At 40.1% G+C, this 24,847-nt stretch overlaps 1 protein-coding gene across 1 annotated transcript; it reads left to right on the top strand.

Moving 5' to 3' along the window:
- Positions 1-7,802: 7,802 nt before the first annotated feature.
- LOC308387387 (multidrug and toxin extrusion protein 1-like) lies at positions 7,803-24,597 on the top strand. The gene is made up of 18 exons (XM_080867397.1): positions 7,803-7,942; positions 11,146-11,276; positions 11,390-11,579; positions 16,256-16,357; positions 16,531-16,599; positions 16,729-16,877; positions 16,998-17,040; positions 17,150-17,194; positions 17,373-17,470; positions 17,638-17,735; positions 18,516-18,697; positions 19,212-19,320; positions 19,510-19,585; positions 20,695-20,764; positions 20,865-20,997; positions 21,094-21,188; positions 22,347-22,392; positions 22,466-24,597. Exons 3-18 carry the CDS (start codon positions 11,391-11,393, stop codon positions 22,702-22,704), a joined length of 1,743 nt encoding a protein of 580 aa, XP_080723523.1. The 5' UTR covers positions 7,803-7,942; positions 11,146-11,276; position 11,390; the 3' UTR covers positions 22,705-24,597.
- Positions 24,598-24,847: the final 250 nt, after the last annotated feature.

The following is a 24,847-nucleotide window of genomic DNA, read 5'->3' as shown; positions in this document are numbered from 1 at the left end:
GCAAACATTTATTAAAATGTTATTTTTTATTAACAATAATAAAATCATCACATTTTTAGGTACACCAGACTATTTTTATTGTTCTGCAGAATTTTAAAGTAAAGGAAGAAAAGCACTCTGACACAAATAACTTTTGTAAAAAATATTTTTTACTGTTACTGTGTGTGTGTTTTTTGGGTTTTGTTTTGTTTTTAATTAATTCAGGGTGTTTTTCTTCCCGGCAGTTTTCCAGGTCTTTCAATTTAACGCCTATTTCCCCTTTCATTCATGTCTCCTATCATGAGTTGTCAGCAGCTACATCCCGAGGGAGGGAAATCCCAGCTGTCACTAAATAACTTTTCAGATCACACCAATAAAGCTAATGTCCACGGACATTAAAGGCTATGGAGTCCATTTAACAACCACTTAACGCATGGGCACACATGTGACACACACACACACACACACACACACACACACACACACACACACACACACACACACACACACACACACACACACACACACACAGAGGCTGTTGTGGATTACTCTAACCAGGCTAATGATCTCCTCAATGGGACAACTGGGACTCTTCTGAGACCGTCTTCAGCCTGAGGTCCCACAGGGACCTGGAGAGAGGCTCAGGGGTAATTACAATGTAAATGCTCCTTTTGGGTGTGTGTGTGCGAGTGTGTGTGTAAGGAGGGGCCTCCTGCCTGTATTTTCAAGATTAGGCTAATCTATAGTTGTACATTTTGATTTTGATGGTAAAAATCACACTTTTTATAAAAAGGGGGGGAAAGCCACTTATTTGAACCTTTTTACATGCATGTGTGTGGACAGTTTCACTTTCTGTGCATTTCTTTTCTTAAACATATCAGATGTACACTGTATATTTGAATCCTGCTGCTATATTTGGTTTGTTTTGAAAGGTTTTAAGAAGATTTTTTAGATAATTCCTCTTTTACCAAAGTATAAGTTTCCAATAAAGTTTAGCAATGGCTACATGTCATGTTTGGAAACGTCAATACGGGCACATGCTGGCTTTCTGATGGCCTTTTTCCCGTCCAAATGAGGCTCAGCTACTTTTCTGCTCAGTAAGCATTCAGATTTGGCATCACAGAGGCATAACAGTTTAGACTGCAAGAGAGAATAGACATTTTAAATTATTTTCAGCGCTTGAAATCTGTGATATTGGGTGACCAAAAAATGGAGGGGAGAGTATTATTGAGAGGCAGAGAGAGGAACGGGGTAAATGAATGTATGATTGATGCGAGTTTGACACTAGGAGGGTTAGACAGAGAGAGAGAAAGAGATATACACCTCTTTTTTTTCACTCTGCCTTTGTTTCGGCTCATCGCCCCTCATCATTACCCTCATCATCATCATCACCATCATAATTATTTCCCTCGCTCCTTTTTTTCGAGCTCTGTCAACAGTCCCCTTGTCCCACCCCTCTCTGTGACGCTCACCATGCCAATCAGATCGTAACGTGACATTATGGCTCATTATACCTGGGCTGCACCGTCTGCTGCAAGTGGCCAGCCTTCTCAGAGACACACACAAAAAAAAACAAAGATCTTTAGCTCAACATGTAAATGTTTCTTTTATTTATCTCTTTTATTTGCATTTCATGTCTGTAGTATCCACACACAGAACTGTATGGGATCCCGCATTGTGTAATCTGGAGGCTTGTAAGCTGCTTAAAAGCACCAAAGGGAAGGAGATAGCAAGAGGTCTGAAGCTACAAAAATAGAGTAAAGAAAGGGACTAAGAATCATAGGAGAGGCAAAGGTAGAAAGAGAGCCACGAACACTCAAGCAGCAGAAAAACATTGTGGTCATCTGCAGTGCGATGAGTCACCTGTAGGCAACACGCACACACACATACACACACACACAAATGCGCACTAACCCAAAAGAGACAGGCTTTGCAATCACAGCCCACATCTCTGTACTTATAATGCCATATTGTTTCATGAGCTGCATCTACTGAGAGCTTTGCATTGTCAAATCTGGAATGCAATCTTCTGCTGAGAGTGAGAACCAAAGTGAAACGATGGAATCAAACTGCAAAATGATTCGACCTTTTACAGCCTTGCTGGCGAATTCGAGATCTCGCCCCGATAATTAACGTCAACCGCCGAACAAAATGTTAATGAAAGGCAGCAAAAAAAGACATGGTTTACTTGCAGCAACGATGTTGTTGCTCTTGTAATTAGTTAAAATACAAATCTGTGGATTAAATCAGCCATCTGCATCTTGTATACATATTTCCTTCTGCACCCCTTCTGCTCCTCTTCTTGTGAGTAGGGCGTGAAACAAAAAACTGCATCAAATATGCTGTCATCAGTGTGATTAATCCATTCTTTTTTTTTCACTCATAATCAAACCTACAGACACACCACATATGCACTAAAGCTGCAGCTAATTATGGTTTTCATTAATGACTAATCTTTCCATTATTTTCTCAATGAATCATTTGGTCTATAATAAACTATAAAACCAACGCAACATCCTACGACACAAGGTGACCCTAGAAAATGCCTAAAACTCAAAAATAGATAATGGAAGGCTTTAAAAAGCATTTGATTATCTTGTTTAAAGGATCTGGAGATATTAGCTTTTTTTAAAAAAATCAACTAAAAGAATTAATTTAGTGTTATTGTTATTATTTTTAGAATGATACAGTAACCATCTGCACTGCTAAAATTAAAGACAACCTCACTTTGACACTTTTAAAAGGGTTAATAGAATATCTCAGCCCTCCTGTGTGATAGCAAATTGGGGCAAACTGGAAAGCACATTTCATGGCAAATAATCAAAAAGGAAAAATCCTCATAAAAAATGACAACAACAGAGGGGGGAAAAACATTTGACTTTCACTGTAGATTTGATTAAATTCCTGCTACAGTTTTATCAAATCTTGTGGAGCCCAACACTGGATTTGCTTTGGTTTGATTATCACAAATATTCGCTTCATCTTCTGAACTGTGTCTCCTTCCGTTCTAAACGACTCTGTATGTTGAGCTGGCTCATTATTCATTCATACTGCTGCCTGACAGAAAATCAGGTGAGCTTTCACCAGCAACATTAGCTAATTTCCAAACTGCCAATCCATCATCAGATGTTAAAATTTCCTTGTTATTTGAATGTGAAACGTCTGACTGCTGCAAAGTTTGGGTCGTGAGGCGATGCCCATCGAATTCCGACAATGAGGACAAAACAGATGTGGGGGAAAAAGGAGTAGATCTTGTCATCATTCATTCCAATTCTCTTTGCGTTTAACTCTCACTCTCTAGTCCTCCCCCCGCACGGCTTCATCTCTTTTCAAGCCTCATCACCAACACGCAGCACTTCCCCCGCTCCGCCCTGCCACCTCCCTCCCCTCCCCAATTTCCTCCATCCACACTCATGTTCCTGAACAAGAATGAGACTAATTCAGACCATTTGTATTAGCAGGAGCTGTTTATGCTCCTTTAGGTTCCCTAACAGCAGTGGAAAAAAAATTATAAATTCATGCTCCTTGTCTGCTGTACGCTCACACAGCATTACCTCAGTGCTGTGGTCTCACTCTGATATATAAACATGCATGCAGCTAAAAGCCTGTGCTCCAGTTTGCACAATTTATCCTCTTGTAAAAATGCATCTTCCATTTCTGAAATGTTTTAGTTACATGCTTTCTGCAGCTTCCAGGAGACAGGAGACATTCAGATGAGAAAGACAACAGTAATCATTAGTGCAGTGATTTAGCTTTTTCAGTACCATACAATGTCAAAGACGAACATATTGATTATTACTATTTTGCTATCTCTTCAAACTTAAGACACACCGGGTCCTGCACCTGTGTGCAGCAGGCTCTTATTTATAGTCTGTGGTGACCTTTAACTCTAGAGTCTGACCACATATTTGGCTGAACCCTGTTCAAACACAATGCGTACATGGACAAACATCCACACTGGACCAAATCTGAGATTCACCCAAGCCGGAGAGCAGATTCATCACACAGATTTAGTCCAAAACCTAATCAGTCAAGTCTAAAAAGAGACAAATCGCTGAAAAACTGAAATACTTAACTTGCTGAATGTCAACTCTTAGTCTTCGCTCTAATGTAATTGTGTGGAAACAAAAAGAGGTTTAAAATGACGTGAATTATTCTCTGGTTTCTTAGCGCATCATTTGTAATTGCCAGGTCTCTCTTGGAAATGAGATTTTTAATCTCAATTAGATTTTTTACCTGGATAAATAAAGGATTAATAAATAAATAAAAATTGATGTGATTACATCTTAGATTTGAAATTTTGTGTCATATGCAAAAACGTGTTACATAAAGTCACTGAGAATGAAGATGATCAAGATGAAAGCACAAAAAAGGAAGAAAGGAAGACTCTGATTCACCCTCTTCAATGAACTGCACAGTATGTTTGTTTGTGTCCACGCTTCCTATATGAGTAACTTTGTCTGAATATGAAGACGAAGGCGAGGCGATATTTTTAGAAAGTTCTTGGTTTAACTTGCTAAACAATAACAGTAATGATAATGCTGTCATAAATTATGTTCTATAAGCCGCCTTTTCCTCAAATAATTGTAACCTACAGATGGTAGTTGCACCGTAGATAGTCTTAGAAGGCAGGGAATGTTTAAAAAAAGGCACTGGACACTTAGTGTTTCAATTAAGTTTAATTGAAATGTATTTTTATGACGTAAGTTTAAGCTATTGGGTGAAATGGATGATGTTGGAGCTATAAAGCTCGTCTTTCAAGTCACTGATCTCCTTTCTTTGAGCTCTTCATGTTGCATGGCCACATTACGTTTTCAGTTTCCATATTATTATTATTTTTTATGGAGCACATTTTGTTTGCCATCTGCTTAATTCTAGTGACGCATTTCAAATGTAACATTCAGGAAACTTCAAGACGTACCACTGTCTGTTTTTTGTTTTTGTTTTTTGTTTTTTGCAGCAAACAAATGTTACAGGATATAATGTCGAAAACTCAAGCAAAAAGTGGAGTGTGTTTGCCCTCCCTACTCTTTGTTTCACAGGTGTGATGTGAGTGTACAAGTGAAGGTTTCAAGCTTAAAGGTTGCACATGTGCTATGATTCAGCCCGAATCAAAGACTATCTTTCTGGGTAATCAGGACCATGCCAGTATAAGGACAATGCCCCCCTCTTCAACAAAACATACTTCATACTTTACCATGAGTCTAAAGAGCTGAAAGACTTTGAGATCATCAGTAAGGCATCACTTCTGTGCATTAGATATAATGCACCGTAGGGTGAGGCCAGGTGCCTCTCACCTCCGACTCTCACGTCAGAACGAATATCTTCTGTTTCCCTCCTTCAGACAAGGCACGCACAAGAAAGCTCCAGAGGTTCAAACTGAAAGTGAGAGAAACAGGTTGCTTTCTCACCAAGGTCAACCAGCCGCCACAGTCAATGAGCCTCTTCAGACTGTGAGTCCACAAAGCACCGAATCACTTCCTATTATAAATGTGTCATCAATAATGCCGACCCTGTCATGCACATAGTCACATGTGGGCTCAGTGAGAGGTTTTTGACTGACTAATGCAAGATGTCCGCAAAAACATGTTTACCTCTTATCACTTCCTGTGTTTTCTTTTTGTTTTGGGGGAGGTTTGGGTTGTTTTCCTGCTCTTGACCATCCCCATGTGAGAAGTCCCTGAGATACCCTTTGCAGCTGTCGGTTTGCGTTTATCCCTGCGGACAAACCTTGCAGCTTCATCAGGGGTGCTACGGAAAGGACAGTGTGTCATGAGGGAGCGTGTGGCATGGTGTCGCATTGTTTCAGAGGCTGGATGAGTCATGGAAGAAAAATCAGGGTTGGTGGCATTTTGAGAAGGCTCGTCCGTTGCGTTAAGACAGCACTGCTAAATCAAGAGCGGAATTATAATGTGGTCTTTTGATGCCTGTTGCAGCGGGTCAGACATGGAATTGATTAAGGCATAGTCTAATCTAATTACCTGAGAGGCTCCGCAGTTACATGTCATGAGTGTAATTTGTTTTTGAAGAATACCACCGCCATCCTCCGCCATCCTCTGCCGTCCGTCCTCACCGAGCTGACGGGAGTTTAAATTCCCAAAACATCCGAGCGTATTTATAGCACCTACTTTACAGTTTGATTGCTGTGACTGTTTCAAGTAATTTCTATATGACTCACCAAAGAAACTCAATGGCTCGTACATCATCAAAAGGCAGACAGCAAAATTTCTTTTCTGCTTTAGTCATGGCTGAATTACTTTTCATCTGTATCGTCATTTTTCAGTCAGATGAGTCCACGCTTCAATTATGGGTTCCCTTTTTTTTATTTTTAGCAAAGTCCAAAATTCAAATGACGTGCTTGACATCGTGTGGATTTAAACTGAAAATGTGGTCAAAGTGATGTCAGACAACCCCCTCTACCACCACTACCACCTCCCGACACCCCACCTCCCTCGGACCCACCCGACACCTCCCACCATCTCATTCAGCTTTTACCATGTTTCAAAATAATGCTTCCCAGTAGGGTTCAGCTTTCTCTGAGTGGCTGCCTTTGAGTGTTTTTTTTCTCTTTCTCTCTCTGTACTGATAAAAGCAAAATTACACAAGATTGCCCACATACAATAGAGGGAGCTATAAATGCTTTCATTTTGTTTTTTCATTTCAGCTCCTACACGTTCGTCCCATACGCGAATGTCAAGTATATGCAGGTGACAGGCTCTAATCTCTTTCCCTCCTCGTGCCCCTTTTTTTCTCCCTCTCTCTCTCTGTTTCCACCTCTGTCTCTCTTTGTGTCTCCCTCGCTCCCTCTGACCACCCTCACACACTCTGCCAACATGAGATAGTCATGTCTGCGTGTCCGGCGCGTCGCGTGTGATAGCCTGTGACGTATAGCGTCACGTGCCGGCGGTTTTAGGGTTCCACAAGAAGCTACTTATTATCGTTATCGTTTTTAGGCATCATCATTATCAGCTGGAGCAGACGCAGCGGGTCCCTCTACGTCATTGTTCACTCCAAAGCCCCTAAAGCTCTTGCCGCCAAATCTACCCACAACATAGCCAACAAATGGAAGGGAGGGAGGGAGGGAGGGAGGGTGGAGAACATGACAAAAATCACTCTGGCACTCTTTCAATGTCTCTCCTCTCATCCAGGCCTCCAAGCCCCCCACCACCACCACCCTACTTCCCATACACCCTCTCCACTCTATCTTTCTGTGTTTATTGTTTTTTGTTTTTTGTTTATTGGGGGGTTTTCACCTCTCTATTATCGAATGTTCACGTTTGTCTCGTCCACGCTTTCTTGTTCCATCACACTCTATCTTTCAGCGTGACACCCTCTGCCCTCGTCCGTTCTCCGTGGCGGCCATTATCTAAACCACCCATCTCCTCATCTTTCCCCCCAATTCTACTCGCTGACGCTCAGGAGGAAAAATTTCACAACCTAGACGTAGATAGACACACACAGTCGTAGGGCGTGCGTGCAAATGCTCTCACCCACCAACCCCACCGTCCTCCTCTTCCCCCTCCTCCTCCTCCCACACCACCACGACCACCTCCACAACCTTCTACTCTTTTCAAACCCCTACCCCCCACCCTAATCCTAATCACACCACCGCCACCGTCATCAGCCCTTATCTCCCTCCACCAAATCTGCTCTGACTCAAAACAATTTCCTCTCATTTGCGATTTTTACGGCCCGCCCCCCGCCTCCTACACCTTCATCAACCCACCTACCCCCTTCCAATAAACCCTCTCCACCTCCTCAATACCCCATCGCTACCCATCCGATACAAACCCCACCCAAACTGCACACAAACACATACACGAATGGACTCACGTACACACACTCTGAGCGGTCGCCATTAAGAATGACGGCTCATCGCGTGTAAGCGGCGAATTGCCACTGTCATCCAGTGGAGCCCGAGAAGAACTGCAGTGTGACGTCATGGCGGACGCCGGCCCCGCTGGTTGGTGGAGAATATTTACGTGTGTGTGATTCTGTGCATGTGGATGGGATGGGGGAGACAGAGGAATACAATTTGGTGAGTGGGTGGACCCGTTGGGCCTTGCTGCATCACTGAACCAGGAAAATGAATGAGAACCTACATTAGATGTCACCCCTTCCTCTCTCATTGGTCTCCGCTAATTTTCATTCCTTTTTCCTCTAATTCACATCTCCTTTTGGCCCCCAAGGTGAAGAAAAACAGTTAAAACTGCAAAAACTATCCAAGTGTTTGACGGTATGTTCGACAGTATGTTACAGGGTTCTTTAACTGTATTCAGTTATTTAAAGCAGCTGAAGAATAAACAAATGGGCGTTTTTTTACATTTATTATATGGTAAGAAATCCATTCAAAGTTCAGTTAAGCAGTCTGGTGCTGGTGCCAGAAATTTTGTGCATTTGAATTTTCACAAGAGCAAAACAGCACCACCCAATGGGAGGTTTTCATAGCCACAGCTGGAGAGAGGAACGCCTCACTGAGAGGTGTTACTAGGGCAGAAAAGAACATGAACATACTACGCAATGAGCTGCAAAATTGACAGGATACAAGCATGCACGACGCTTTACAGCAGCAGTGACTCAGTGATTTACTTCAGTGAGGGGGGAAACAAAATGTAGTCTGTCTCTGAAAAGCACAGACCCAGTTCTTTTTATGTCTCTCCTTTGACTAAAAGGCACATAGTTTTTACAGTGCAGTTTTTATTGGTGAGCTGATTTTTCAATTATTGCCCTTAGCTGATAGTGAACATGGTGATTCACAGATGTTGAGCCTATAGTGAGAAGGTTTAAAAACTGTAATTCAGGTCAGATTCATGAACAAATTGGCAAATGTCAGCATGGTTGTCAATGCAACCTTACACTGTTGTCCAGCAACTTCCACTCAAAGACCATTGGTCTCATGATTGCATCAGACACAAAAATATAGCAAAGTCTTGATTTTAAACTTTTAGCTACATTGGTAAACACACATATTGAGATAATGTGGTATATTGCTAGGCGAGATTGGTTTTTAATCTCTCAGATGTTATGTATAAAAAACATTTTCACAGGACACTATGCAGTGTAACTTTATCGGTTTTTCATATCACTGTGGAGGAAATGTTACTCTATAATGTTGCTTCATTGAGCTTTGTGGGCAAATTCTCTGGCAGGAATAAAGTCCGCCACAAAATTTCAAACAGATAAGGGTTTGGACTTTGACTGGATCACCTGGATTCTCTTTATCAGCCTCCTCTCTGGTGTAGATTTCATGCTGTCATTGTCATTGTCATTTTGCGTGATCCAGTTTTGGCCAGCCTTTAGCTGTCAGGCAGATGGCCTCACATTTGACTCTAGAATACTTTGGTATATAAACTTCAAGTTTAATCAACAACTGTAAGATGCCCAAGTACTGTGGAAAACAAGCCCAAATCATCACCCCTCCGCCATTGCGCTTGACAGTTGGTATGAGGTATTTGTGCTGATACATATAACATTTAATATGCTAACTGAAATATTTGCATGTTTACATTTTTTCTGAGCATCCGACAGTGTGATCTTGTGAATGTGGTACGATTTCCATTCCTAGGAAGACTGTAGTGTCATGTTAACACACTTGAATGCTCCAGTCCTGCAAACTACCCAAACTTCATTTTTTATAAAATTGCTCACACATGTGATAACTTTCATTTTCACGTGACTGTATATTATCACCCAGCTTTATGGTAAAATCAGCATCTTAATATAATAGTATTTTGCCGTTAGTTGTTTTGGCTCGGGGAGTTGGGAAGCGCATCTGTAACCGGAAGGTCGCCGGTTCGATCCCTGGGCTCTCTGTCCTGGTCGTTGTGTCCTTGGGCAAGACACTTTACCCTACTGCCTACTGGTGTTGGCCAGAGGGGCCGATGGCGCAATATGGCAGCCTCGCTTCTGTCAGTTTGCCCCAGGGCAGCTGTGGCTACAACTGTAGCTTGCCTCCACCAGTGTGTGAATGCGAGAGTGAATGAATAGTGGCATTGTAAAGCGCTTTGGGTGCCTTGAAAAGCGCTATATAAATCCAATCCATTATTATTATTATTATTATTATTGGCTTTATCAATGTCAAAACAGAAAACAGAAAAAGAAAAGCTTATATCAAATGGCAGCATTGGATCCTAAAAGAAAAAGAGACCAAATCCAGAGCAGGCTAAATCTTTGGAACCAGTGACAGTGTCTTTTTAATCCCTCAATACATATTTAGCACCAAGGATAATGTGTCATTTACCTGCACTGTTTAATTCTTCTTTGATGGTGTTCAAAATGCTCCCTTTGTCCTGATTCAGTTTCTATTGCATTTTTGGATTATTGTGTTTTTGTTGGCTTTCTTCGTTGTTCTTGTGCTTTTGGTTTTTGATTATAGTCAGGCTAAGGTTTTGATTTCACTTTATGCATTAGTTCCCATTGTTGTCTTGTTATTGTTTAGTGTTTACAGAATCGAAATCGTGTTAATATGATTTACTGTTCCAGTGTAGGTTTTGAATCCTTGTTTTTTTCCTACTAGGCTTCAGTTCATATTTTGAGTTCCTTTTCTACTACTCACTCTTTCTCCTCTTCCGATGTTACCCAATGTATTACTTCATATATGTTTCAATTATGGTTGTTGCTAATTGTTTCTTGTATCTTGTTTTGAGTTTTACCTCTTTGTCTACGGCTGTCTTGATTGCATTTGTGTCTACTTTCCCCACCTGTTTCCACTTCCCTTATCAATCCCATGTGTATAAATAGTCCAATCCTCCCTGTTATTTCCTTTCCCTAGTGTGCCCTAGTGTGAGTTATCAGGATTCCTAGGTCCTCTGTTTTGTTATGTCTGGTTTTTTTTTTGGGGGGGGGGTGTTTTTGTTTTTTTCATTTCTTGTATTTTTATGTTGAAACTGTTAGACTTTATGAGATTTTAATAAAGCTCTCTCTTTATTTGATCTGCATTTATTTTTAGACTAAATCGTAACACCTTGGAGATTTAACTTCTTCTTCTATATAGCAAGTTGTGAAATCCACCCCTGTAATAACCAATAAGGCACAGGGAGAAACAGGATGAACACTGTTTTGACCTGTTAGTGTTTAACCATAGAACTGTGAACTTGCACTTTGACTGCTTTGTTGATGCGGTGAAGACCAGTGATTCTTCAATGATCAACCTTATTTGTGATGCAGCTTGCAGTGTCCTGGCTTTTTTGGTGGGACAGAGGTGGTGAGATCCCTGCTGCCATTTACAGTGCATGTCCACTTTCAGAGACAAGGAGCAACGTGGGCAAGAAGAGCCTTGGTTATTGATTAATACTCTGGTAATTGGTTATTGATTGCTTTCAGCCTCCTTCACATTGTCTGAAGGGAATGCACTGTGCGAACATCATTTAGTTTGGGACTGAGTTTTGTTTTCTGCCAAATCTCATTTCAGGATGGAAGATTTAGTATCTGAAAGTAGATGTAGAGGGGTAATTGGTCAGTCCAGAACAGACGAATTGCCTCCTTCTGCTGCTCTCAGTGTTGACTCATCCTGCGGATCCTGCCTGAAAAGCATCAAGCGCTGGGTGCCTTTGGACTACAAGCATGAAATGGTTCAGCTTTTAAAACTTGCAGGTCCTGTGGTAAGACTGTGTTTAGCTGAAGCAGCTGACAAAGTTTTACCCTGTCTGTATGACTGAATCTAACGGTACTAAGGTACTCCAATTTGAATGTGAATCTTTGTAAATGCTGGAACAGCTCTCTAGTTATTATTAGTGTATACTGAGCAGTTTGCAGTGTAGATCACAAGTTGTCATGAATGAAGTTTGTTACTTTAACTTGGGGTTCGTTTTAGACCAGTAATTATTTTTAATGTGACACCTGTTTTATTAAAACAGTAATGAACAGGTTAATTGCTTCAAACCACTGAGGCTCACTGATAAATAATTATCCAATGGTGATAAAAGTATGATCATGATAGCACTTTAACTAAAACTAATTTCACCCTTTTACTGACCTAAGATATAGTATACTGTATGCTTTAGAGAAGTGGCTCTCAGGCTGTGTGGTGGGCCCCCTGGTGGAGGATACAATCACTGCAGGGTGGATGTAGAAGACTTGGGATAAAATATGGAGTTAAACTAAGTTGAATTAATATGAATTATTTAGGGAAAATAAACCAAAAAATACCTTCCTGTTATTATGTTGACCTTTATTTTACTAAACTGATCTTTTCTTATTGTTGATGACTAATGGAAATTGTGTGGTATTAGAAAGAAGCTATGCTGTATATGTCTGTGAAGTTTGTCAGTCATCCAGGTCATCGTAGTCTAAAGAGCTTGGAAAGAAAAGCTTCTGGACTTCTTTAAGTTTCTTGAAGATCTTTCAACCCTCATCTGATTGATTCTTCAGTTCTAAGAGCAACTGGTGCTTCAGGGAACTTAAAGAAGTCCAAACGCTTTTCTTTCCAAGCTCCTTGCAGCAATATACAGCACAGTAATGTATTTTTTATTTTATTTAAATGTTTTATTTCAAACTTGTGCAGTCTTACACTGATCACTTTAAACACAAGACAGATAAATAGGCTGCTCAAAAAGCAGGTGCACCAGAGAGGCAACAACAAGACAACCCTCAAAAAGCAGGTGCTGTCTCCTTATCCCTGCTGACTGATTTCTCTCTACATTCACTTTCTGTTAGGATCTTTTTCAATACAGCATAACACGCTAACCGGACCCCATTCAGGCTGGACAAGTAGTCCAGCTCCTCCAGATAGCACATCTAATGTGGCATCACAAGAAGGCTGGCTATGTCTCAACACTGTCTCAAGAGTGTGGAAGAGATATCTGGAGTTGGGTTGTTACGCCAGAAGAGCTGGACAGAAGGAACCAGCAGGACAAGTATCTGCTCCTCTGGGCAAGAAGGAGAAAGGGTAGCACTATTAAAGCCCTAAAATAACCTCCAGTAGGTTACTCATGTACATCTTTCTGATAAAACTGTCAGAAATAGCCTCCATTAGACTGTCGTGAGGACTTGATGTTTTTTAGTGGGACACATTCACAATCAAGTAGCTCAATTAGCAGCCACAGAGGGTTCACCTCTGGCGCCCTGTTCTCTTCCAAGATGCATGCATCATAATGCTTGCCAAAGCATTGACTCTTGTGTGAGCTTGCTCCCATCGATGAAGAAAATGGGTACCACTGGTGGACCTGCCAGTTCTGTGGATCTGTGGCACATGCCAATCAATCTGCATGGTGCTTGCCCCACTAAAGGATATCAGGATCTTGTGCCATGCTCATGGTTCATTTTCTGACAGTTTAGTCAGAAAGAATGCACATGAATAGCCCTGTGATGGTGATGTTGTAGGGCACTGGCAGTGCTCCTGCTGTTCCCCTTCACACAAAGGAGCAGAAACCAGTCTTATTGCAGGGTTGACGCCTTTCTATGGCCTTTCCTGATATCTCGTTCACACAATAGAAACTGTCCTGGGAGACACAGCAAACCTGTTTTTGACATATGGATGAGTCATCCTGGAGGAGCTGGACTACTTGTGCAACCTGAATGAGCTGCAGCTACTGTCCCCTGCTAGCAGTAGTCACAAGGACACTAAAAAAAGCAACACTGGAGACAAATTGAATAAGGAGAGAGGAATGGTTTCTTGAAACGATTCAGAGGTCTTATTGTTACCTCTGTAGTGCATCTGCATTTTAATTTGCATCAAAACAGGTGAAACTCCTTCACATTGGTTTGTGCTTCCTAATCTGATAACTGATATCCAGTGTTGGGTAAGTTACTTTAAATTAGTAACTTAGTTACATTACTAGTTACTTCCATCAAAAGTAACCCAGTTACTTCAAGATACTCGTTACTTTCAAAGTAACTAGTTACTAGGGAAAGTAACTTTGGTTTTACTCAGACTTCTCTTGTTAATGTGTTGCTAACTGGATACCCAGCAAGATTGCCAGTCTTCTAGCTTGCTTACTTGCCACAAGTGCACTGTGCCACCTACCAAAGGAAAAAATTATGTGCATATTTCCACGAGAGAAATCCCACGCCTGGACCGTCGTTGACCGCCGCCATGATTCTAGCCTACGTTACAGCGTCATGTGCGCTTTTTACATCCAACACAAAAACTGCAGTCGTGGTGCTTTTGATTGTACTCAGAAATTCTGCCTTCTGAATAGGAAGATGTAGGCAACACCAGACTGCAGATGAGCTGCATACAGGGCTGGACTGGGACAAAAAATCAGCCCGGGCATTTTGACTAGAGACTGGCCCGCCATTATAGCAAAAATCATAAAGCCTTTGAATGAAAACAAACACTGTTGTGACAGTGATGTACACTGTCTTGATGGTATATATGTATCAATCTTTCAATCATTTGTTGTAAGACTCAGATAATTATTTATTAAAAGGTAGACATTTGAAATGAGAATAAGAAAGTATTTCTTTGTGCCCCCCTTTCCCTGTTAATGCCCTACCTGGCCCCCTGGCAACACTTTGCTAGATCCGCCCCTGCACAGTTACCAGCTGTCAGCTACTTAGAAAAGGATCCTGGTGTTATTTGTCTCTCAGAAACAGTTCATAACTTCCCTTCAACTCATTCATGTCACCTAAAAGGTGAACCTGTTTTTCCATCACCTGTTCAGCTCTGATGATTCAGTAAGGACATCTCCTGGTTTCATCTTCATGTTTCCCACTCACCAGATATACAAAACCAATATCATGACCAGCAGCTTTACAGCTGTGGCTCCAGCAAACATCAGCTGATACTAGAAATTAATATTAAATAAATTCTAACAACAGCTGATCAAACGTGCTGCTGTTGTTTAACGCAACATCCGGTGGTTTCCTCTTTCTGGCGCAAAGTGGACGATAAATAAACAAGAGGGAAAAGCCGATCAGCTGATCATTGAACAGTTTCATGATTGAAGTAGCAACAGGAGAGGGAGGGGAGAGAATGAGAGAAGAAGAGGCAGCTGTGCAGCAAAGACAGAATAACTCCAGCTTTGTGTCTTTTTCATTGTAGCTGAAGTCCGGGACAAACTGTTCCTTTTCACCTCAATACAAATCGCATAATAATTTCTCTGAATATGAGACGATCCCGTTTTTTAGGGAACGGTTGGCAACTCTAATAATTAACCGTATGAACAAAATGAAGTTCAACATCAGTAACATAGCACCACCCAGCTGTATAGAAACCCCGTCATGCTAGCTAGCACGCAGTACGAAAAAGTCAGCACAACGAAAATAAACTCCAACTAAACTTGGTTTATATCTGACCCAGATAGACTGCAGGTCATAACTTCTTACCTGAAGTTCAGTTCACCTGACACTCGGACCGGCGGCCGCTTCGGGTCTCTCCTCTTGCCTCCCCTTTCTCTCCTCCACCTGCTGGCCTCCACCACTTGCTAATGTTACTGAATCTGTGGAAGCCACGAATAACGAGCCTATCTAAATCCCAGTAACGAGTAACGCATTCCTGATTTTGGCATAATAACTAGTTACCGTGCTCGTTACCACAATAATAACGTAGTTACTGTAACGCGTTACTTAATAACGCGTTAGTCCCAACACTGCTGATATCCCTAAAGTCTAACTGATTTTGTCTGCTAAAGTGTTCCCTTTATTTATTTTTAGCACTGTAGTAGAAAACAAACACAGCAACATTTCTTGGATGCATTGGCCGGGTATATAAAAATGTTCTAGAAGTTCCAGGTCATGCACAAAATGTAAATGAATCTAAATTAAAACACTACCCTGAACACCTTGCAATGCATCTACCATCAAATTCAATGCAATACGATAGCAAATGTGGAATCACAGATATTTTTCAAACAATAGTCTCCACAGAAAATAAGGCACATTTACAAGTGCCCCCTCAACAGAAAATTATAACTGTTATAACCCCAACATGTATCCACTTTTCACTGAGTGCTGTTCATTGCACAAAGCCAGAACTTGATAGATGAGGGCATTTAGTTTCCTTTGTGCAAACCTTTTGATGCCAAAAACCTGTCAAAAACCTACACCAGCAATCATAAGAACTACTTTCTAAAGAAAGGAGAAGTAGTAAAAGACATTTAGAAATACAAAGGCACTGCAGCAAAATCAAAGCATGACACATGTCAGCTGCCAGAGCAAATAAGAACTTTTTTTTTCTTATCTCAGGGCCTCTTGAATTAATGTTTCTTTTATGAATAAGAACCCAGCCAGCAACTTTATGTGTTGAATATTAAGTGTAACATTTCATTCATTTTTGGCGACGTTCATTTATCTTTTTATTGTTATAAAAACGAAAGCACTTGATTTTGTTTTTCAGTTCATTTCACAGTTGATGAGCTTCCTGATCGGCTTCGTCAGCGCGGTGTTCTGCGGTCACCTGGGAAAGACGGAGCTGGCAGGGATGATGTTAGCAATGGCAGTAAGCTATCTCGATGCGTTTTTTTGTTTCTACTTTTTTTGCTATTGTGAAATGTTGAAAATCGCTTCAATAGCCTTTTTTGCCTTTAAATAAGTATTATACTCACGCATTCAGCTTTTCATTTGTGAGCCTGAGGTTCTTCTGTAATGTAATAAAGTTTAATTTCAATGCAGGTCATAAATATCACAAGTATTTCCATCGGCTATGGTTTGATATCAACATTTGATACTCTCATAACCCAGGTACAATTCACTTTATTCATCTAATCGGGTCAGTCTTAAACACAGTCTGCTTTTTCAGACTTGTGGTTACCTTTTTCTTGCACCTCAGCAAATACTATGAGATTTTCCTTTTTACCATTTTGCTTTCAGACTTATGGAAGTGGTAACCTGAAGCGTGTAGGAGTGATACTCCAAAGAGGAGTTTTGATCCTCCTCTTAGCCTGTTTCCCCTGCTGGGCTCTCCTTATTAACACTCAGTCCATTTTACTGGCTGTCAAGCAGAGCACGCAGGTTGCAAGGTGACCTTCTTACACAAATCAAACTGACATCAATGGCACATATACACTTATTACTCACAAAGTTATTCAGTATGGGTTCTGCACTTACTTACAATCTCCCCTTTTCTCTCTCCCATAAAGACTGTCACAGCTGTATGTGAAGATCTTTATGCCGGCTCTGCCAGTGAGTTCAGCTGCCACCACGCTTTTCCCAAATGTCTTTTGTATCTCCTTCCATAATGTGTTGCATTATCAGTCTAATTAACCCCCATTCAACACGTTGGGTTCGGCAGGCTGCCTTCATGTACTATCTGCAGGGGAGGTATCTTCAGAATCAGGTGCATTTGATGACTGCAAAACACTGGTGTGAAACAAAATATTAATGAGATGTCTTGGAGTATGCAATGACATTGTTTTGTGTGTTGCTAGAGAGACATTTTTTGGGGAAAAATAGCAAAAATAACAGCAGGTGCACCAAAACCCTGTGTTTTTCATACAGTTTGCTTTGGCTCACAGGGCATCATGTGGCCCCAGGTGATATCCGGAGCCATAGGAAATGTTTTAAATGCTGTTATCAATTACATCCTCCTCAGTGTTCTGGATCTGGGGATTGCGTAAGTACACACCATCACTCCCTGCTCCCCTTAGTTAATATTTTACACTAATCAGCTTTGGAAAGCAATATAATGTTGATTACTGATAGTCAGCTGAATGCTTAATCTGGGAACGTCTTTGTATGTGCAACTTTCCTTTTCTACTTTTCTATTGCTTAACATTCAAGCGGATCCGCAGCTGCCAATGCCATCTCACAGTACTCCCTGGCTGTGTTCCTGTTTTTATGCATCTACATCAAAGGGCTGCACATACCTACATGGGATGGCAAGTTTACTAGATATACTTTTTCTTCAAATTTTCAAATTAAGTGACAGGATATCAGAGAAAGGGCAAAGCCACTCTCTTGGAACTAATACTTTGCTCCTCATTACAATTATAGTAATCAGTTGTGCATAAACTCTTTAAGGGTGTTGCTATTTAAACTGACTGGACTCCACATTACAATCATTATGGAGGATTTAGTTTGTGATGCTATTATATTTTTAAATTGTCCTCAGAGTGTACACGAAAAATACTAAAAGACAAGCCAGCAAATACTTTTGAAAAACCTATTTTTTTTAAAAAGCACATTTACACCTTAATTATAGATTTGTTATTAATTTGTGGCATGATCGTTACATTAAATTACATCAGCTTTGCTGTCGGTGAACATGTACAAGCTGTTTGTTTTTTAAATCATTACTTTATTTAGTTTTTATTCCTTAATATGTGCTGAGTTGAAAACTTGTCTATATATGTAAAAGTCAAATTTTTTGACATTTGGGTTTCAGTGTTTAGCTAACGTGCTTAAGCTAGCTAAAGAGCAACATAGCTGAGGTAGAAGAATTACAATTTTAAATAATTTAGGCATATTTTTGTCCTTCAAAGCAAGTGTGATACATAAAGTTCCTAAAAATTAAGGAATGCTAGCATGCTAACACACTGCTAGAAACGCCTTGTAGCATAGTAGATACTGAAAGAAGTGTAATTTAAATGGCAGCACAGTGTAAAGAAGGCAAATGTGAGCATTTAGCTAAACCTTTCATACCTTCTGTTATCTTTCAGGCTGGTCTAGAGATTGCCTGCAAGAATGGGGTTCCTTCCTCCACTTGGCCCTCCCCAGTATGCTGATGTACTGTCTGCAGTGGTGGTTGTATGAGATTGCAGGGTTCCTGGCTGGTGTCATCAGTGAAACAGAGTTGGCGGCTCAGTCTGTAGCTTATGAAGTGTCTGCTGTCGTTTTCATGGTAACTCGTTTTTTGATATAGTTATTTAAACATTTTTTAAAGGTATGTGCAAGAGGGCTCATAACTGAGTAGCTTATTGATAATAACTGTAACACTGTGTCACTAATCCACACACACTCAAAATATATTTATGCCCAAAATGCTGATATAAGTTATTTGATTACATGTAAATTCTCCACATAGTTTTGTTACATTATTGCAGTGTCAAATGAAATGTACTTGATTGGTATAAATTCAATTTAAGCTTCTTCTTTTTTTGCTTAATGATTAATTATTTAAATATTTTTATATATTTCAGTTTCATTTTACTTAAAATTATTGATTCATGTTTATTCATGTGGTGAATAATTGTGAAAAAAAAGATCTTTTGCCACATTGGCGAGCCTGTATATTGAGTTTATTTTACACACATTACATAAAGTTATTGATAAATTCTAAAGTAACTAAATGATTTTCATGAGCAAAATGTTACTCTGTTACTGTGAAGTAATTGCTAACATTTGCTCTTCCACAGTTTCCTGTAGGCTTTTCTGCTGCTGCCAGTGTTAGGGTTGGAAAGGCTCTTGGTGGTGGGAACACAGAACAAGCTAAGCTGTCCAGCAAGGTCTCCCTTCTCTGTGCATGTATGAAATTATATTACATGCACATCACATTATATTATATTGGGATGTCACACCAAAATCAGAATTTCCTGTTTTAGTATGCTGTTGTCAAATGAAAAATATCTCAAAAATGAGAGCAAGAAAATAATTATATGCCTAGTTAATTTATTGCTCGCATTTTAAAAAACGCCTTTCTTATATCCAATCCAGTGATTGTCTCATGTTTCCTTGGAGCCGGTATTGGTATAGCCAAGGATGTGATTGGTTACATATTTACCACAGAGAGGTGAGTAATACAGAGAGGTGAATAAACTTGTGTGTTTATCCTTGGTGCAGAAACTATGAGTATATGTCAGTCATGAGTAATTCATCATGTATTAACTTCAGTACTAATCCATCTGTGCTTCTTAATACACAAAAGTAAGTCATGGAGTTCCACAGGGGTCTGTAGTGGTAACCAATACTTTACATTATACATGTTCCCCTTATATAATATTATTTGAATTATATTATTTGACACTGAATAACATTTTCATTGCTATGCAGCTGACATCCAGCTTAATGGCATAAAGGCCTGGGTGACCTCTCATTTCATACTTCTAAATTCAGACATAACTAAGGTTATAACCTGATATTTATTTTAGAAGGCGTTTCTTTGGCTTACCTCAATGATACTGAAAAGCTACTTCATGAATGTATTACTTCTAGGCTGGACTATTTTAATTCATTATTATCAGCTTGCTTTAAAAGCTCCCTGAATAACCTTCAGTTGGTAAAAAATGTTCCAGCAAGAATACTAACTGATACTAGAAAGGGGGACAATATTTCTCCCATATTAGCTTCTCTTTATTGGGTTACTTGTGGCTGAAGGTAAAATAAGGTAAAATGGGAGGCAGAGCCTTCTGCTTTCAGAGTCCTGTTCTGTGGAACCAGCTCCCAGTTTGGATCAGATGACCCTGAGCTATCCATTAATTACACTGCAATACGACTAGGCTACTGGGGGGTTCCCGTGATGCACTGACCATGTGCTTTGTGCTTATATACCACTCTGCATTCAATCAATAATAATTATGGAACTCTGGCTTTTTTTAGATGCGTGTCTTGTCCTGATTCTCTCTGCTGTCTTCTCATTCTCTTCACCCTCGACCGGTCACAGCAGACAGTTCTGCTGGAGGTTTCTTCCTGTTAAATGGGAGTTTGTTCCCTTCCCAGCTTCAGCCACTTGCTTGCTCATAATGGGTCACGTGATTGGGGTTGGAGTTTTTTTCTACTGTTGTGGGATATTTACGTTCCAATATGAAATACCTTGAGGAGACTGTTGTTGTGAATTGGCACTATATAAATGAAACTGAATCTAATTAAATTGGCTTACTCCTACTTACTCCTCTATTTCAGAGACATTATACAGAGGGTGGCTAATATCATGAAGATATACAGTTTCATCCATGTTGCTGAGACTATTGCAGTGAGATCCTTCCCAGTTCAAAAACACTTTTTCCCTCTGCTGAGCAAAACCAGCCTGATGTGTCGACAGAAAACTTTTATTTGCTTTTTTACCTTCACAGGGTGTGTCAGGAAGCATTGTCAGGGGGGCAGGGAAGCAGAAGATTGGTGCGCTGTGCAGCTTGGTGGGATACTACCTCATTGGGTTCCCGATTGGAGTATCTTTAATGTTCCCTGTGAAAATGGGAATTTTTGGTTAATGTCAACAATATATTTTTGCACCATATACAAAAGATAGTTAAATTATATTTACACTAACAACTAACTGATGACTTTCTATCTCTGTTGCAGGGCTTTGGACTGGGTTTTTAGTTAGTACTTCTTTACAGTCCATGTTTTTTATAACTTTCCTGTGTAAACTAAACTGGACGAAAGCCACTGAGGAGGTGAGTAAGTCCTGGGTGAGGAAGAGGAAGATACAGTCATGTAAAAAAGAACATGTTAAGTCCTGTGAAAAAAGCTTCCAGAGCCACTTTTAGTAGCAAGAACTAGAAGTAATATATTTCAATGTGACTTTATCAGAAGGAGTTTCAGTCTCTCATGTTGTTGTGCATTTTTTTTACAACAGCACTCCAGTTTCTTGAGACTTGCTGGTATTTGTTTATGCACAGTTCTCTTAGGGTCCCACCAAATTTCATTTTCAATCAGTCTGAGGTCTGGACTTTGACTGGGTCACTCCAACACCTTGATTCGGATTTAGTTTTTTGTTGTTGTTTTTTACCCTTTCTGTTGTAGATCTGCTGCTGTGCTTGGGATCAAGTGACAGTGACAAGTGCGTGACAGTTGGTATGAGGTCCCAGAAAGTTGATCCTTTTCATCTGGATGTAGTGTTTTAAGTGGGAGAAGCCATTTTGTTAGTCATCCAAATGACCCCTTCAACCTCACGTGGCTGCAGGTTTCCCCAACTAACACCACTGACCAACACTGGGCCATGAGCACAGTTTCCTAATCATTAACATGCAAATTGTCAAGACCATTGCTTAATGGCCATTCACAGAGAATTAGGGAATGACTAGAAAAACAGCATTGTAAGATTCTGAAATAGCCTGACACAAAGGATGACCAAAGTTCTTTGCTTAGGCAGCGGTTGTCCTTCTTCTCTTCTGGAATGTGTGGAGCATTCTTTAGGGGACTTCCCAGCTTTCACAACATGTCCAGCTGGAATAACCACTTTCACTCAGGGCCTTTCTGATATGATGTTCCTCTGCTTTCAAGATGAGATAAGAGCATTTTTCTCCAAAAGAGAGACGTTTTTGTGCTTTGTTCAGATACAGCTTTACAAACCTAAGCTGTGCTGCTATGTTGTTATTACAGAGATTCTTCTGAGAACCTTTCCAAAGAAGCCATGTTTGTTCAGCGTTTTTCTCAGTGTTCTGAGGCCTGTGTAGTCAGAGACCTAGCTTATGCGTTTTGGGCATTTTCTCTTTCGTGTGAATGTAAGAAATGTAGTTAATGTAATGTTAACACGATCTATGTAAAATCTGGGATCTGTGTTATTTTTAAAATACTTATTTTTTTTCTTGTTTTTTAATATCTCTGAATAGGCACTTGTAAGAGCAGGAGTCCAAATTACAGAGAGGAATACTAATGGTAAGCAAAAAAAAATTTCCTTCAGTAGCTTTTGGTCATTTTTCTGGGAAATAAGATTACCGTGATTTTAAAGTTTCCCTGAGCACCCTGGACCCAAGGGAAGAATGCATAACGACCAGCCGATCCAGTTCTGTGATTCCAGTAGAAGAAAGGCCAGAGCCACTCAATTCAGATGAGAGGGCCTTGGGCGCCATGGCCTTATCCACCAGGCAGCTGGTGTTACGACGTGGTGCCACTGTGCTGCTAATGTTCGTCATCCTTGCTGCTGGAGTTATCATCAGTGAGATTCTCATCAGACGCCTTGAAAAGTGATTGAATAATGTGTGCAGTACAAAACAAACAAACAAGTCTGCCTTTAGGAGTATATGTGACATGTATCATAGTAAAGCATATCTTATAAACCAGCTTAATATTTATCACAGGATGCTGTGAAGTTCTGTCTGCACCCATAATATGAAGTAATTAGGATGACTGTGAAGACTGTGAATTGCCCCATCTCAACTAATTCATCATTTAAAATATTCAGTCCAACTTTTACACAATTTTAGGCCATTTTGTTTTCTGCACTTAGTGCATGAGATGGCAAATAGCAGCATTAGAATGAGCAGTAATTACTGAGCTTTCTAAAAGTCAAACACGCTTCTTGGGGCTGAATTATAGCTTCATTTCCTGACATTACTGCACAATCAAAATGTCTTTAAAGCCACAGAATATTATCTGCTTGCCATTTCAGTAGTAGTATTTGAGGTCAGTTTTCTAGCTCCTTCTAGATCTAATTTAATCCATAGTCGGAAAAATATAGTAAATGAAAAGCCAAACTGAAAATAGTTACTGTATAGACAAGACGTTCTTTTTTATAGGAACATGCTGTGTAAGCTGAGCACCAATCGAGACTGTGAAATAAATAAAATTTCCCATCCTACAATTCATAGCCTGAATTGGTGCCGCAATTAGAACCTAACATGATTAAAGGTTATATTTAGGCTACAGCACATCTGTGGAAGGGTGCTTTCATCATCAAAAGGCAGAAATGCTACTCTCTTGCTTGGTTTATCTTGCGTTCCTTTGATCTGTGTTGCCAAATTTGATGATAATGAAAGGCCTGTATGTGCTCACTGTAACATGCTGGCTGGATAAAGACATGTCACCCTGAGCAAATCAACCACCTGTTCCCTCTGCCCGAGCAGATAACCAGCTCACAGCTGAAGCCTGCTCATAAATAAAGGATTCAACCTGCTTAACAATGAACAGTCAACCATGTGGGATTTTGGCATGTATATGTGGTGTTTGTACACAGCTATTAATTAAATAAATTGACTGTTTGTCTGTAATATCTAAGGTTAGCCTGGAATCAGTTAGCGCAAAGGCTAGAAAGAGGAATCACTGCTCAAAGATAACAACCCCTAACAATCTGCATTTAAATACCTCTAAAGCTCACTATCTACTCAATTGTGACCAGTGACTATACCAGAGCCTGGCTCCTCCTTGTACAGTCTGTCCTAAAGCAAAGACATGCTATTGTGTTTGGGCCAGATTTCAATTAATTCTTTTTTTGGAGCAAGTCAAGAACAAGTAAATAAGAAATCTGATTTTTATTTGATTTTAATCTGAACTCAACCAGCATGAGAAGTTCCCAAATTACGCTCATAACATGTTAAGTAAATAGAAAACAGGGGAACAGGTTTTGGTTGCTCTAGCTTTATTTTTGCTTTTTCTCATCAAGCGTATTCCCCTACTACATTACTTTTATTTTACTTGTGCTAATGCTAAACCTTGATGTTAAGCAGCTAATGGATGGTCACACAAGGCCCTGCACTTGCTACAGCTTGATGTTTGCAACAGTACGGTTAAAAAAAAACTTGCATATTAATTTATCGTTATTCAACATGTAAATCAGGTTTGATTCATACAAGGTTACATCGTCATCTGAGCTTCAGTCTTGCTCATCAGTGGAGGTATTGCCACAGGCTCCTCACAGAGACCATAATCTTGGTCTGCTCACCTCCAGAGACTGCAATCAGTAACACGCTGCGGCGTCATTAACAAGTGAAAAGTGACTGTCTAAAGATTTGCTGTTAGTATCTTTAGACTGCAACTTAGTCTCTTTACGAGTCTCATAATAACTTTTCAGGTGTTGTAACCACAAAGCACAATAATATTCTTGAACCTCAGTTAAATTATGACTCCAATTAATGCAACAATATAAAGCCGGGACTGAGTTTAAATGTTCAAATTTAAATGGAAATAAATAGAAATAGTAATAAATGTTGAAACGAACACATTTTCTTGCTTGTTTTTTGTTTTTTAAGAAATACATTCTCGTTTTAAACGCGATGCCAGTTCGCATGCTTTAAAATAGTTGGGATGGGGGCATGTATCCCATTATGTGGCTATACATGTACTTTTAAACTACACTTTTGATAACTGAGGAAGCCAGCAGCTGTAGCTTTGAAAG

This window comes from Rhamphochromis sp. 'chilingali', assembly GCF_963969265.1.
Source record: "Rhamphochromis sp. 'chilingali' genome assembly, chromosome: 19".
In the NCBI taxonomy this organism is placed as follows: domain Eukaryota; kingdom Metazoa; phylum Chordata; class Actinopteri; order Cichliformes; family Cichlidae; genus Rhamphochromis; species Rhamphochromis sp. 'chilingali'.
This window is presented reverse-complemented; position numbering and strand designations above follow the sequence as displayed.